General features: G+C 32.6%; 1 protein-coding gene across 4 annotated transcripts in view; it reads right to left on the reverse strand.

The window, feature by feature from the left end:
- Window positions 1-334: 334 nt before the first annotated feature.
- CEP72 (centrosomal protein 72) overlaps window positions 335-14,438 on the reverse strand; it is a 78,139-nt gene continuing 64,035 nt past the window's right edge. For all 4 annotated transcript variants that reach the window (XM_074279198.1, XM_074279197.1, XM_074279199.1 and 1 more), the window contains 2 exons: window positions 5,886-5,997; window positions 335-580 (listed from right to left, as the gene is read on the reverse strand). In XM_074279198.1, the coding sequence (XP_074135299.1) occupies window positions 424-580; window positions 5,886-5,997 (269 nt within the window). In that variant the 3' untranslated portion in view covers window positions 335-423. The remainder of the gene's footprint in view (window positions 581-5,885; window positions 5,998-14,438) is intronic.

Genomic DNA, 14,438 nt, shown 5'->3' on the forward strand with positions numbered 1-14,438 from the left:
TACTTATTATATCAAATGACAATCACTATTTAATAATTCAGCAGTTTTAGGTTACAGATAATAAAAGCCCATTCAGTGTATTTCTGAATATTGAAGTATTAATGCTCAATCCATCTTAAGAAATTTTCATGCCTGTTCCTTATTTACATGCTTAGGATTTGATTTTCCCTAAAAGAAAAAACTCCTTTTGATATTTATAACTTGGTATTTAAGATGATATTTAAGAAATTTAAAAAATAAGTTGTTTCCATACATAAATATTTCCAAAAATCAGAAAATAAATTTGTCTTAGGGAAATCTTTCCTGAACAATTAAATGTGAAGAAATACAAAGATCAGAGGTAAAAAGTTTCAATATAATTTAAAAATATAGGTACAAAAATATGAACTGAAGAGTTAAAAGTACTCCAACATTCCACAAATATTAACTACTGCTGAGGTCAGAGTTGCAAAGAGGAAACTGAGACATTGTCTTTTTCAACTCATTATAACTCCAGTGTAATTGCTCAACTTCAGCCTTGTGTCGAATGCGGGTCTGAGTAAGTTCTTGCAAAAGATGTTCATTAGTAGAAATCAAAGAACTGCAAGAAAAATAAAAAAAAAAGAAATCACTTATTTTTTTTTCTCTTTTAAAACAATGTGCTTAAAATTAGAACTATATAAAATTCCTCCAAAAATTCTAAAACATTGCAAAATTACCGTCTTTTCCCAAATTCATTTAATATGTCTCAAAAATTAAAGTTTTAGTTAATTATTTTACTTTCCAGAAATGATTCATTAATAGAGTTTTGAAAATGGAACAAAAGGAACAAAATCATTTCCCTCAGATTAACATTACTACCCACATTACCACCTCTGCAAAAATAAACTAATTTAGCCTCAGACCAATAGCACTCTTGATTACATCTTATTAAAATCTCTTTAACAAGCTCTTGAGTGCCTTCTCTTTTTATTTTATTAAATCTTTTTATTTTTCAAAACATATGCATAGGTAATTCTGCAACATTAGCCCATGCAAAACTTTGTGTTCCAGTTTTACCCCTCTTCCACCCCTCTCCTACAGATGACAAGTAGTTTGATACATGTTAAACATAGTAGAAATATGTTAAATCCAATATATGCATACATATTTATACAATTATACTGCTGTACAAGAAAAATCAAATCAAACTAGAAATAAAAATGATGAAAATAAGATGCAAGCAAACAACAACAAAAAGAATGAGAATGCTATGTTGTAAAGCACACTCAGTTCCACAGTCCTCTCTCTGGGTGTAGATGGCTCTTTTGATTACATGACCATTGGAACTGCTCTGAATCATCTCATTCTTGAAGAGAGCCATGTCCGTCAGAACTGATTGTCGTATAGTCTTCTTATTGCCATGTATAATGATCTCCTGGTTCTGCTCATTTCACTCAGCATCAGTTCATGTAAGTCTCTCCAGGTTTCTCTGAGATCATCCTGCTGGTCATTTCTTACAGAACAATAATATTCCATAACATTCATATACCATTCAGCAATTCTCCAATTGGTGGGCATCCATTCAATTTCTAGTTTCTTGCCAGTACAAAAAGGGCTGCCATAAACATCTTTGCACATGTGGGTCTCTTTTTCTCCTTTAGGATCTCTTTGGGATATAAGCCTAGTAGAAACACTACTGGATCAAAGGGTATGCACAGTTTGATAACTCTTGGGCATATATGTTCCAAATTGCTCTCCAGAATGGTTGGATCCATTCACAATTCCATCAACAATATATTAGTGTCTCAGTCTTCCCACATCCCTCCCCCAAACATTCATCATTATCTTCTCCTGTCACCTTAGCCAATCTGAAAGGTGTGTAGTGGTATCTCAGGGTTGTCTTAAATTGAATTATTCTGATCAATAATGATTTAGAGAATTTTTTCATATAATTAGAGATGGTTTCAATTTCTTCATCTGAAAATTATCTGTTCATATCCTTTGACCATCTATCAATTGGAGAATGTCTTGAATTCTTATAAATGTGGGTCAATTATATATTACAGAAATGAGGCCTTTATCAGAACCTCTGACTGTAAAAATTTTTCTCAGTTTATAGCTTCCCCTCTAATCTTGTCTGCATTAGTATTGTTTGTACAAAAGCTTTTTAACTTAATAGAAAATAGATTGAAAATTATCTATTTTGTGATCAATAATGATCTTTAGTTCTACTTTGCTCACAAATTTCTCCCTCCTCCACAGATCTGAGAGGTAAACTGTCCTATGTTCTTCTAATTTGTTTATCATTTCATATCTTTATAATTTGTTTATATCTAGATCACAAACCCATTTTGACCTTATCTTGGTATATGGTATTAGATGTGGGTCAATGCCCAGTTTCTGTCTAGTTTCTAATTTTCCTGCAGTTTTTGTCAAATAGTGAATTCTTATCCCAAAAACTGAGATGTTTGGGTCTGTCAAAACTAGATTGCTATAGTCATTGGCTATTTTGTCCTTTGAATCTAACTTATTCCACTGATTGACTACTCTCTTTCTTAGCCAGTACCAAATGGTTTTGATGACTGTTGCTTTAAAATATAGTTTTAGCTCTGGCACAGTTAGGACACCTTCATTTGCATTTTTCCCATTAATGCCCTTGAAATTCCTGACCTTTTGTTCTTCCAGATGAATTTTTTTATATTTTTTCTAGGTCTGAAAAATAATTTCTTGGGAGTCTGATTGGTCTAGCACTAAATAAATGGATTAATTTAGGCAGTACTGTCATTTTTATTATATTTGCTTGGTCTACCCATGAGCACTTGATATTTTTCAAGTTGATTAGATCTGACTATATTTGAGTGGAAAGTGTTTTGTAATTGTGTTCTTATAGTTACTGACTTTGCCTTGGTGGGCAAACTTCCAAATATTTTAGATTATCTACAGTTATTTTAAATGAAATTTCTCTTTGTATTTCTTGCTGTTGGACTTTGTTGGTGATGTATAAAAATGATAATTTATGTGGATTTATTTCATATCCTGCAACTTTGCTAAAATTGTGGATTGTTTCTAATAGTTTTTTAGTTGATTCTCTAGGGTTGAGTGCCTTCTCTTTAAGAGGAACCACACAAATCCATGGAAAAAAAGATACTGTGCTAGCAGCACATGTATAACTTGTATATGAATAAATTAATATAAGAATCCTTCATTTCAGCAGGGAAAGATCACTATCAGTTGGAGGTGGCATAAATGAGAAAAAGCATCATGAAGGAAAAGGCATTTCAGATGAAGGCAGGGCAAGGATTTTGAGAAACAGATGAGGATTAAGTGAATTCCAAGCTTCATAAAACTACTAATTTTCCAGATTGGCTACAATGTAGCATATATTAAAGAAAATAACATCATATAAGGCAAGAAAGAATGAGGAGACTGGATTATAAGGACTCTAAGATCACTTCTGGCTCTAAATCTATGAGCTATGGTTTGGGCAACTAAATGGAAGATGGACTCAATACAGTTGATATATGTAATTAATTAGTCTAGGCAACAGAAGTAGGAAAGTTTGGAAGAGACAAGTTCTTAGACCAAGGAGAGAGAATCAATTCTGTTTCAAGGATACAGAGTTTTAATATCAATTTTAATTTCAGCCAGGACAAAAGGTCTAGTATGAGTGGACAATACAAGACTAGAATTTGGGAGAGAAATTAGAACCACAAGTAATTCAGCATTCTCCAATTGATGGGACATCCCTTCAGTTTCTAAATCTTTGCCACCACAAAAAGAGTTACAATGGATATTTTTATACTTATTGGTCATTTTTCTCCTTAATTTCTTTAGGGTCTACACCTAGTAGTGGAAATGCTATATCACCTTAACAGCTTTTAGGTTACAGTCCCAAACAGCTTTTCAAAATGGTTAGACGACTTCACAACTCCACGCACAGTTCAGTATACCTATTTTCCCAGAGCCACTGCAGCACCTAACATTTTCCTTTTTAGTCACGTTAGCTAATATGGTGGTTATGAGGTAGCAACTCAGAGTTGTTTTAATTTACATTTCTCTAATTTTTAGAGATTAAGAGCAATTTTTCATGTTATTGACAGCTGTTTGTCTTCTTTTGAAAACTTCCCATTCATAACTTCTGACTATTATCAACTGGTGAATCAGATGGCTCTTGGAAAAGTTCTTTATGGCTAAGCAATCCTAGCTATGTGATTTTACATACAACTTTCACATCAAGCTTACTTCATTTGTCATCCATCTCAGTCATTTCTCACCTGAAAAAAAAAACACACTTCTCTCCTTACAATAAACAAATCTTTTAACCTTCAAATACTACATACGGCTGGTCTGGCTTCCAAATGCATGCTGCACTACAACTGTAGGCCAGGAAGAAGAGGAATGCTAGACTTTGCTCTCAAATTCTTTTGAGGCTTCCTATAGCAGCATTCCTACCTTTGGTCTGAGGAGGGAAGGAGGACGGGCAGTGGAAAGGAGAAAATTTATATCCTAGACTTTTAAGAGCTACCATGCAAAAAAGCCACACACACTCCAAGGACAAGCATATACCTGCACTATTTCCAACTCAGAAATTTTTCCAGTATTTCTTCATCCTGATCACTAATATGATCTTTTAGCAGTCTATTATTCATTTCTATTCTAAACTTTATTTAATCTAACCCCCAAAATAGACTTCTTGTCAAATTCCTCTTCAGATCTTTAAGGTTTTTTTGGCATGCTATTCTAATTTACAACCCAAGTTCTTTTCATCATTTCCACACTAAAAACTATTTTTAAAAACTGAGTCACCATGGAATTGGCAAAAATACTTTATTTTATATATGGAATAATCTTAAGAGCAGGAAACAAAAGGAATAAACAAGCATTTTTCTGGCTGAAGAAATAAAAACAGCAAAATATTTCAAGTATCAGTAAGATAATAAACTAGAAGATTCCTTATATGCATATTTTTTAATTCGTGAAAGTGAACTTCCAGTTTTAATTTCCTTCCCTAAGAATGTTAGTTCTCTTTATGAATCTCTAAAGTGTGCTGGTGTATAGGTAAATGGATAATTATGAGTAGGTATATGAGGAAGCAGAAAATGCAGTAGGAAAATAATTTAACTTCCTCTTCCCCTTTGACTTTCTGACATCCCTTTAACCTTCTTCCATCACTGCACTTCTCTACCTATATTATCCAATTGCCCTTCCCTCCCCTAAATCATCACCAACACTCAGCTACCACACTTTATATTACATAATGTTAAAACTAAAAGGATCATAAGCTGAAGTGGAAAAGACCCCAAATGGGACAGTGAGAAATATAATCTTGAATCTTTGTAATTAGAAGTTTATTATTAGTTCTTCACTCCCTTACTCTAGATGTGCTGTCCTGAGAGACCTGAGTCCTTGACAACCTGATAAGCTTAAAGAAATATACTCCTTGCTGCTGCCTGAGAATGACCCCCTTAGAGTGATAACTTTTTTTGCCTCCTGTTTAGAATAGAAATTCCTTTATTATGGCAAATGTAACAAGAAACATTTTGATGTCTCTCTCTTCTTCCTATAAATATGTGACCCTGAGACCACTCATTTGCTGACTCCTCTGTTCTGGTGGGGTGCAGTCCCTAGCTAGCAATAAACGCTCATAAATTTTCATTATTTTGGCTGCTCTGTTTTTCTCTCATCTGGGTACTTCAAAGACATCAGAATTTTAATTTAAAAGGATTTTAAGCGATCAGATTTACTTCACAGGTGAGAGAGTCTGAAGCTCAAAGATTTTAAATATTAACTAGCCAGGACCAAGAAGAGAATATAGGTCTCCCAGCCATAACCCTTTTCACAATATCAAAAAACCTCCCAATGCACTCCCTCCTAAGATTTTGTTATTAACATTTTAAAATCATACATTCCTAGCAATAATGTACCTGTGACTTTCCTGAAGCATCTCTGTCAGTTCCTGAATCTTGGCATAGTGTTCAAGATGTTCCTTTAAGTTATCAATTTCACTGGATAACTCCTGATTATTGTTTTGAAGTTCTAAAATAGAAATGAAATCTTTTTAGTATTAAGTTTTATCATTTGTTTCTATAAATTGTGAATTTAAAGTTAATTTTTAGAATTTGATAATAGTTGTACTCCAAAAAGTAATTTGAAAAAAAAAATTCCATACATAGGTCACAAAGTTAACTAAAAATAAATGTGAAAATAAACTTGCTCATTAGATCAATTTTAACAACATCTGTGTTTCTTAAAAAAAAAAAAAATTAATCAGCTAAGTAGCATAGTCAGTAGGATTTGGCACACAGGGCCTTGAGTCAGTGAAATTTGGTCTCAGACATTTGGCACTTATTAGCTGTGTGATCTTGGGCAAATCACTTCACCCTTCTGCCTGGGGGGAAGGGCAGAAAAAAACATGACCAATATATAGAGATATTATAAGAAAATCTGAACATAAACCAGAGGATTCATGGGATACATACACTATTATCAGTGTATACTACCAGTACTCTCAAATTCCTCACTCTCTTCTTTTTATTCAATTCGATAAGCATCTATTATGGGCCCAAACACAAGTACTTAACTTCAAGAAGTTTGCATTCTCAGTGGATAGAGCACCAGCCCTGAATTCAGGAGGACCCGAATTCAAATCTGATCTCAGACATTTAACACTTCCTAGCTGTGTGACCCTGGGCAAGTCACTTAACCCCAGCCTCAGAAAAAAAAAAAAAAAAAAAAAAGTTTGCATTCTACTTAAAATTAATGAATTCAATTATACTTGATGCTCCCAGTCTAGAACCTTCTGCCCCTGATCCTTCCAGTGGACATGCTCTGACAAGTCTTCTCAAGCCTGCTCTCCACTCCCTAACTTTACTTTGCTACTCAGCAATTTCATATGGCCTAACTGATTCTCCATTTCTATGTGGCAGTTTTTATTTTTCCCAATAGACTTTCCAACCTGATCCCTACAGCAGATGTTCCAAATTTTCTTAAACCTTCCTTCCATATCCACCCCCTTGTTCTCAGCAAATGACCTTAATTCCTATTTTGCTGTATTAACCTCATGGCGAGTTCCCTTCTCCACATTTTGAAATCTCTCAATATTTTCAATGTCTCCATCTTTTCTGTTTAGTCTCAGACAGGGTGTCCTTCCTATCAAAATCAACATTTATTCAATCATATTCTCCCAACCTTCTTCTCTTCCTGGAACTTGACCTATGAGCTGTGTTTCTTCTATGTGCAAAGCTAGATGCTAGAGAAAAAGAAATGATATTAAAAAAAGTACTGAAGGGGGAGGGATACTATTCCCTTTACTGAAGCTTGTGTTTCCTTTATTGAAACTGTATTTCCTTTTGATCTGTGATCCCTTTTGGAGTCTCAGCCCCTCCTGGTAAAGGCATATCCCTCGAGATAAGTTATCTTTCAGGAATGCCAGAGCTTTGATTCAATTAGAAATCCTGGTCAAAAAGCACCCCTTTGAAGTGTTGTTAATTCCAATAGATCTGGGCTGGAAACTGATAAGCATCTAAGCCTGGGAACCTTGGCTCCTGAAGCCCCAAGACTCCTTTAAAAAAGGCAGTTTCTGGATTCACTCTTTGCAGAGGGCCAAGCAATTTGCTAGGACCCTCTGCCCACTGAGAAGGCATTCTCTTCTCAGCATAAGATTCAAATTCCCTAATAGGGCTCTGCCACTATATAAGTCAGTCTCTTAGCAAACTGGTTTCTATCCAACAATAAACTTTCATTTCTGCCATTAATAATTTGGGATAAGTGAATTCTTTCACTTTAAACCTGTGGCTGACCAAAAGGAGGATTTTAACAACTCTCTTATTGCCATTTAACCTCATCACCACAAAGAATCAAGGGGGTACAAACCTCATCAAGTATCTATCCTCCAAGAGCCTATTTTTAAAAGAAAAGAGTAGGAGAAAGGACTTTACCCAGACCTTTAAAAAAAAAAAAAAAAAAAAAAACACTAGGTTTTTGATGATGACTGGAACGTAAAAGAATTCTCCATGGAAGAAGTAGTATTTGAGTTCTATAAGGTGGAAATGATGAACAAATAATGGTACATGTAAAAAATGACCAGTGTGAATGCACAGAAGAGGAAGACAGAATGTTAAATTCTGTCTGGCTGGAATACAGTGGGCAGTATAGTCTTATAAGGGTGGAAAAGTAGATTTTCATTAATAAGAGAAATTTTTAAGAAGAAATTTGAAAAATGAAAAGCCAGTGAGTTTTTCATACTTAGCAGGATGAAGCTTATTATAAAAGTTATTATCTCTAAAGAGAGAGGAAGAAGCATGGTATGCTGAATAGACACAGCTTTAGAATCAGGAAGAGTTAAATTCCTGTCTTTAATACAAAATGACTAGGATCTTGAGCAACTTCCTTAACCTCCAAGTGCTTTAGGGAACTCTCTAAAATTATATACAGGCTGCAAAAAAAGTTGAGAATCTTTCTTCAAATAGAAGTTCTTTACCAATGAAGTTACAAATACAGTTCCTTTCCATATACTTGTTTCTATCTCTAAATACTTCAAATAAGGAAAGGCAACATACTATTTATTAAGGAAGAAAATAACTTTATTTCTTCCTTAGTCCTGTGACAATGTCCTTCTCTATCATGATCAAAATTTGTTCCCATTGTCATAGCAATCAGTTGCTGTCACCAGTTCTACTTTCTTTTCTGTTTATTGGGAAGGGTATGTTTCACAACTTCTCCATTTTACAGCTACCAAATTTAGCTTAATCCCAACTCTGTTGGGTTCATTTGCTGACTAAAGTAATGCTTCTATTTTCCCCCCCTGCTCTCATATCTATAGTTTAATTGCTCTAAGAATTATTTATTTAAAACACATTGGGGACTTGTTTCTTATAACCACAATTCACAAAATGGCCTTATAATAATAAACTTTATAATTTAAAAAAATTAGTACATTTTTATACAAGGAATAACCCAACAAATTTTTAAAGTTAGAGCAGCAGACTTTTTTCCATGCTTCCTCATTTATGACTGGTATATATTATCAGATGTTGTTTCTGCCTTTAGAAAGCATGTTATCTTTCCTTTAATAGATTATATTTGAAGTCTTCTGATCAGTAGAAGAGCTTCTATTATAAGGTATGCTATAATTTGGGGAGTGTATCTTTGGTCAGAGCCAGAATTAGAACTGAGGTCTTGATTCTCCATCTTTGTTTTTACTACAACTGATTTTTTGCTGCAAATGGCATCTGCATCTTCTAAGATCTAGTTAAACTATATAGTTATATGAATAACAAAGAATACAACTGGGTAAATATTAAAAATATACTCATATTTCTCAGAAATTCAATTACATATACCTAAGATTATACATACCCTCAAGATTGTGACTATTACAAATGAAAACATTATCTTTAACTAGTCCTGAATATACATGTTAATTGAAATTACATTACAAGGGACAATCAGTTCCAAATAAAGGCTATCAACATTATAGATTAGCAGTCTGCTAAATAGTGTTTACAGTAAAGTTTTGTGATTTCTTGATATATTTGTGATTTCTTATATTTATATATGTGATTTCTATATATTTATATTACCATGCATTAAAAAGATTATGAAACAACCTCCAGCTAAAATGGAAACTTGAAAAGTTGAAGAAATCCAGCTCTCTCAGCTTTACCCCAAAAGATATCTGAAAAGGGCTCCCCAAAGAAATGAAATGAAACAAATGCAACCTCTCCCATTATCTTCTCCCCACCCTCGCCAGAGCTTATGTCTGAATACTTTTATTTAACAAAATAAAAAGAGAACAAATCAATGAACTGGGTATATAACTAAAAATACAAGCATGTACTCAACTTCCCCCCACCCAAATAATCCTGAAAACCAAAATAATCCTGAAAAAACAACAAATCAAGCCACCTCAACTACACATAAAAACTAAATTCTGAAAATCAAATGAAAAATTAAAAGCTGAAACATGACCCAAAACTGTTGGAATGCTAGTGCTTTGAGGTTTATTATTGTTACTTTGCTGTTGTTGTTGTTGTTTTTTGGGGGGAGGTTAATCTAACTAAAGACAAACCACTTGTTCATCTGATCTTCTTTAAAAAGAAGAAAACCAAATCAAATTGCCAAAATGAAAAGAAAACAAAGAACTCTTAACAAATCAAGAATAAAGGAAATGTATTGTCCAATTATATGACAGAAATCATTTTAATGAAACAAATGAGTATTTACAAATCTACAAAGAGCCCAAAAAATCAGAATAGAGAATTTAAATAACCTAAATTGTAATGAAATAAATTAAGTCAAAATTAATCCACAAAGAAAAAAAAAAAAAAAAAAAAAAGAACCATTAGGACTTACAAAGCAAATTCTATTTAACATTGAAAGAAAAATTAATTATATGAGTACATAAGTTGTTCACAACAACAGTGAAAGATCTACAAAATGCCTACCAGATTTCTTATATTGTAAGACTTTAAGAAACAAATCTACAAACCAATATCTCTATTCAATACTGTTGTAGAAATATTGAATGAAATATTTAAAAAAAAAGATTCTGCAACATATTAAAAAGTATGAAATATAACCTGACTGTCTTTACTCCAAGAATGCAGAATTGTATAAATTTGGGGAAAATATATGTAAATCTAAAAGATCATATGAATAACAGACAACAAAAATTACATGATTGTAACAATACAACAAATCTTTTTGATATTTTAAAATATCTGGATATGTTAAAAATTAGGAAGCTTAGGAATAAATGGGACTTTTCTTTAACATGACAAATACTATCTCTTCTTTTTGTGGAAGCAAAGAATTAGAAATTGAGGGTATGTCCATCAATTGAGAAATGGCTGAACAAGTTTTGCTATAATATAGATTGTGATGGAAAACACAATCCATGCATTTAAGCATGTTGTGCTACAAGAAATGATTAGTATGCTTTCAGAAAAATCTGGGAAGATCTATATAAACTGATGCAAAGTAAAGTGAGAACCAGGAAACATTGTACACAATAACAGCAATGTTATAAAAATACTCAACTGTGAAAGACTTAGCTGATCAAGACCATGATTCAAGACAAGTCCAAAAGATCAATGATAAAAAAAAAAATGCCATTCAACTCCAGGAAGAAAAATTAACTCCGAGTGTAGATTAAAGCATACTTATTTTACTTTCTTTATATTTCTTGTTTTGTTGTGTGTGACTTTTTTTCTTAAGGAATGAGGGAGGAGTGGGGAGGAATAAAACTTGGAACTCAGAATTTTAAAAATGAATATTTAAAGTTTTTATAATAATTGGACAATATTTAACAAAATATTCAAGAAGTATTTTATAAGAATGTAATTATTGCATTATAAAGAATATTAAAAAGGAACAAATTCAAGAAAATCTAAACTGATAGTGATCAAAACTAGAAAAACTATTTACATAATGACCACAACATTATAAACACAACTCTGAAAAGACTTAACTCAGATCAATGATCAATCACCATTCTAGAACACTGTCAATGAAGCATGCTGTCCTCAGTACAGTGGTGATGGGATTATAGGTACAGAATGAGACTAAAATTCTAGAAACAATTCAAAAAATATAGATTTGTTGTGCTTGGCTATAGTTACTCTTTAGAAGGAAAGGAGGAAATTTGAGGGGAGAGATGGATGAGGAATGATCGAACCCCCCCCCAAAATAAAACCCAAAAAAAAAACTATAAATAAGATCTTACCATACTAAGTTTAATATATATTAAAAATAAATATGTAATACATTTGTACTTTCATATATAACCTTTTAGAATTGATAACTTTAAAAAAATTGATTAAATCCACATTAAAAGTCTTTTCAGAATGATGGCACCCACCATGGCTTACAAATCAATGATACAGGTTTCAAGAACACAGGATCAACTCCACAATACTAGGAATCATCAAAGCATAAATGTGTTGTAGGATCAACTTACCTTAATACAAGGAAACAAGAGTTAGGGTAAAAGAGCATATCTCTGGATAAAGAAATTTTAGAAATGAATCTGTCTCCTGTGTTTCAGTGCTGGAACTGGTATTATTTAATATTTTTAGAAAAGACTGGGAAAATGGGGAATACACAATGAAAAATTTAATAGCAAAAATTTTAAGCTAAATGGGACTGATTAAGCACTTCAAAAAAAAGGCTATTAAGTACGCAGAATGATTGGAAGATGAGTTTTGATGCAACTATAGTTTTATTTAGAAAAAATAAGTATGAACCATATTTAAATGAGAGTATGGTCTAAGTTGACAATTAAGATCCAGAAAAGGGATACAGGAATCTTTATAAATTGCTCTGAAGATAAAGTGCTACTATGACCAAAACATCTATAAAACACTATCAAAAAAGAATTTAGAAACAAAAATTTTACCCTTGTCCAAAATCTTTATATAGTTGGACCTGCATATAATTCTAGTATTCACACACACACACACACAAAAACATGGGCAGGAAGTGGTCTAGGAAAGGATAACTAAAATAAGCAAAGTGTAGGACTAGTAAGATAAAGAGAAGTTGAGGTACTTTTCTGGCAGATAATGACAAGAAATAGTTTGTGATTAATATCTATAAAATAGAAATAATATTAGATGAACATAAACTTATTTAACAAATATGGGAATATAAGAACTTAATGGAAAGAAGACATTTTGGGACAAGTAAAAATATAAGTTGGTAGTCATAAATTTATCAGATTATTTCAAGAGAATAATCGCTCCCAAATATAAGTTAGTTGAAAGGGAAATTAAAATATGTTTGAAATTGATAGATCCAATTGATTTAGTTTTTCTGTATTTCAATTTTTAAAAGGATTAATCTCAAAGTCAATGAGAACTAAATGACATTAATTTTGGTCCTGTTCTTTGTTCACTAGTTTCAATATACAGAGCTAATGCTGAACTAACCAACAAAATTAACTACAGTTAACTACATTTTAATCAAACTTTGGCCTAAGATATCTAGAGATGGTCAGTTTTTCCCAATTTTCCCTATAAAATTCCCATTATTATTGGGGTGAATAGACAGTGTAGATATACAGAAAATACTCTTCAGTAAATTTTGGGAAAGTACATGGAGGGAAAAAGGAAAACCTGGAAAAATAAAAGGTAAAGAATATCAAGGGAATTCAAGAGGGAAAATTAAGAAAATGTAGTCTAGCCACACCAGATCTCAAAATGTATTACAAAGTAGTAATCATCAAAATAATCTGTTATTGACTAAGAAATAGAATGGTAAATCAGGGGGATAAATTAGGTACACAATATACAGCACGAAATGATCACAGTAATCTTTGTTTGATAAAATGTAAAGATCCAAACTTTGGGGACAGAAACTCAAACTCAATATTTGACAAATCTGGAAAACTTGGAAAGCAGTTTATCAGAGACAACTAGGTAGTGAAGTGGATAGAGCATCAGCCCTGAAGTCAGGAGGAGCTGAGTTCAAATCTGGCCTCAGACACATAACATTTTCTTAGTTGTGTGACCCTGGACAGGTCACTTAACTCCAACTGCCTCAGCCAAAAAAAAAAAAAAAAAAAGAAAGAAGTTCTTCAGAAAATATAGATCAACATCTCACACTGTTTACCAAGGTATTGTCAAAATGGATACAAAATGTAGACATAGTGGGTGAAAACATATGCAAATTAGGGGAGCAAGGAATTATTTACCTATAGATCTATGGATAAGGGAAGAATTTATTACCAAATAAGAAATACAGAGAATTTCAAGATATAGCTAAATTGGAGCAGCTGGGTAGCGCCATGGATAGAGCATCAGTCCTGAAATCAGGAGGACCAGAGTTCAAATCTGCCCTCAGACACTTATCACTTACTAGTTGTGTGATCCTGGGCAAGTCACTTAACCCCAATGCCTCAGGGAAAAAAAAGAATTATAAAATAGCTAACTTTAATTATATCAAAATAAAAGTTTTTGCACAAACAAAATCAATTCAGCCAAAATTAAAAGAAAAGCAGAAAATCGGGGGAAAATTTTATTGCTCTCTGATATTTCTCTCAGATGCATAGAGAACTGAGTCAAATTTATAGAAATACAACTCATTCCCCATTTGATCAAAGGATATTAACAGGTAATTTTTGGAGAAGAAATCAAAGCTTTCTATGTCATATGAAAAAAAGGACTAAGACACTATTGATTAGAGAAATGCAAATTAAAACAACTCTGAAATTCTCTGAAATTCTATCTCATACCTTTGAGATTGATTAATATGACAGAAAAGACAAATGATAAATGTTGGAGAGAATATGGGAAAATCAGGAGACCAGTGTGCATTGTTGAAGTTGTAAGCTGATCCAAACATTTTGAAGAGCAATTTGGAACTATGCCAAAATGACTATAAAACTGCATATCCTAGATTTATATTCAGAGATTTTCTTTTAAAGGAAAGGGAAAAAATCGATATGCACAAAAATATTTATATCAGCTCTTTTTATA

The sequence above is a fragment of the Sminthopsis crassicaudata genome, chromosome 1 (genome assembly GCF_048593235.1).
Source record: "Sminthopsis crassicaudata isolate SCR6 chromosome 1, ASM4859323v1, whole genome shotgun sequence".
Taxonomy (NCBI): Eukaryota; Metazoa; Chordata; class Mammalia; order Dasyuromorphia; family Dasyuridae; genus Sminthopsis; species Sminthopsis crassicaudata.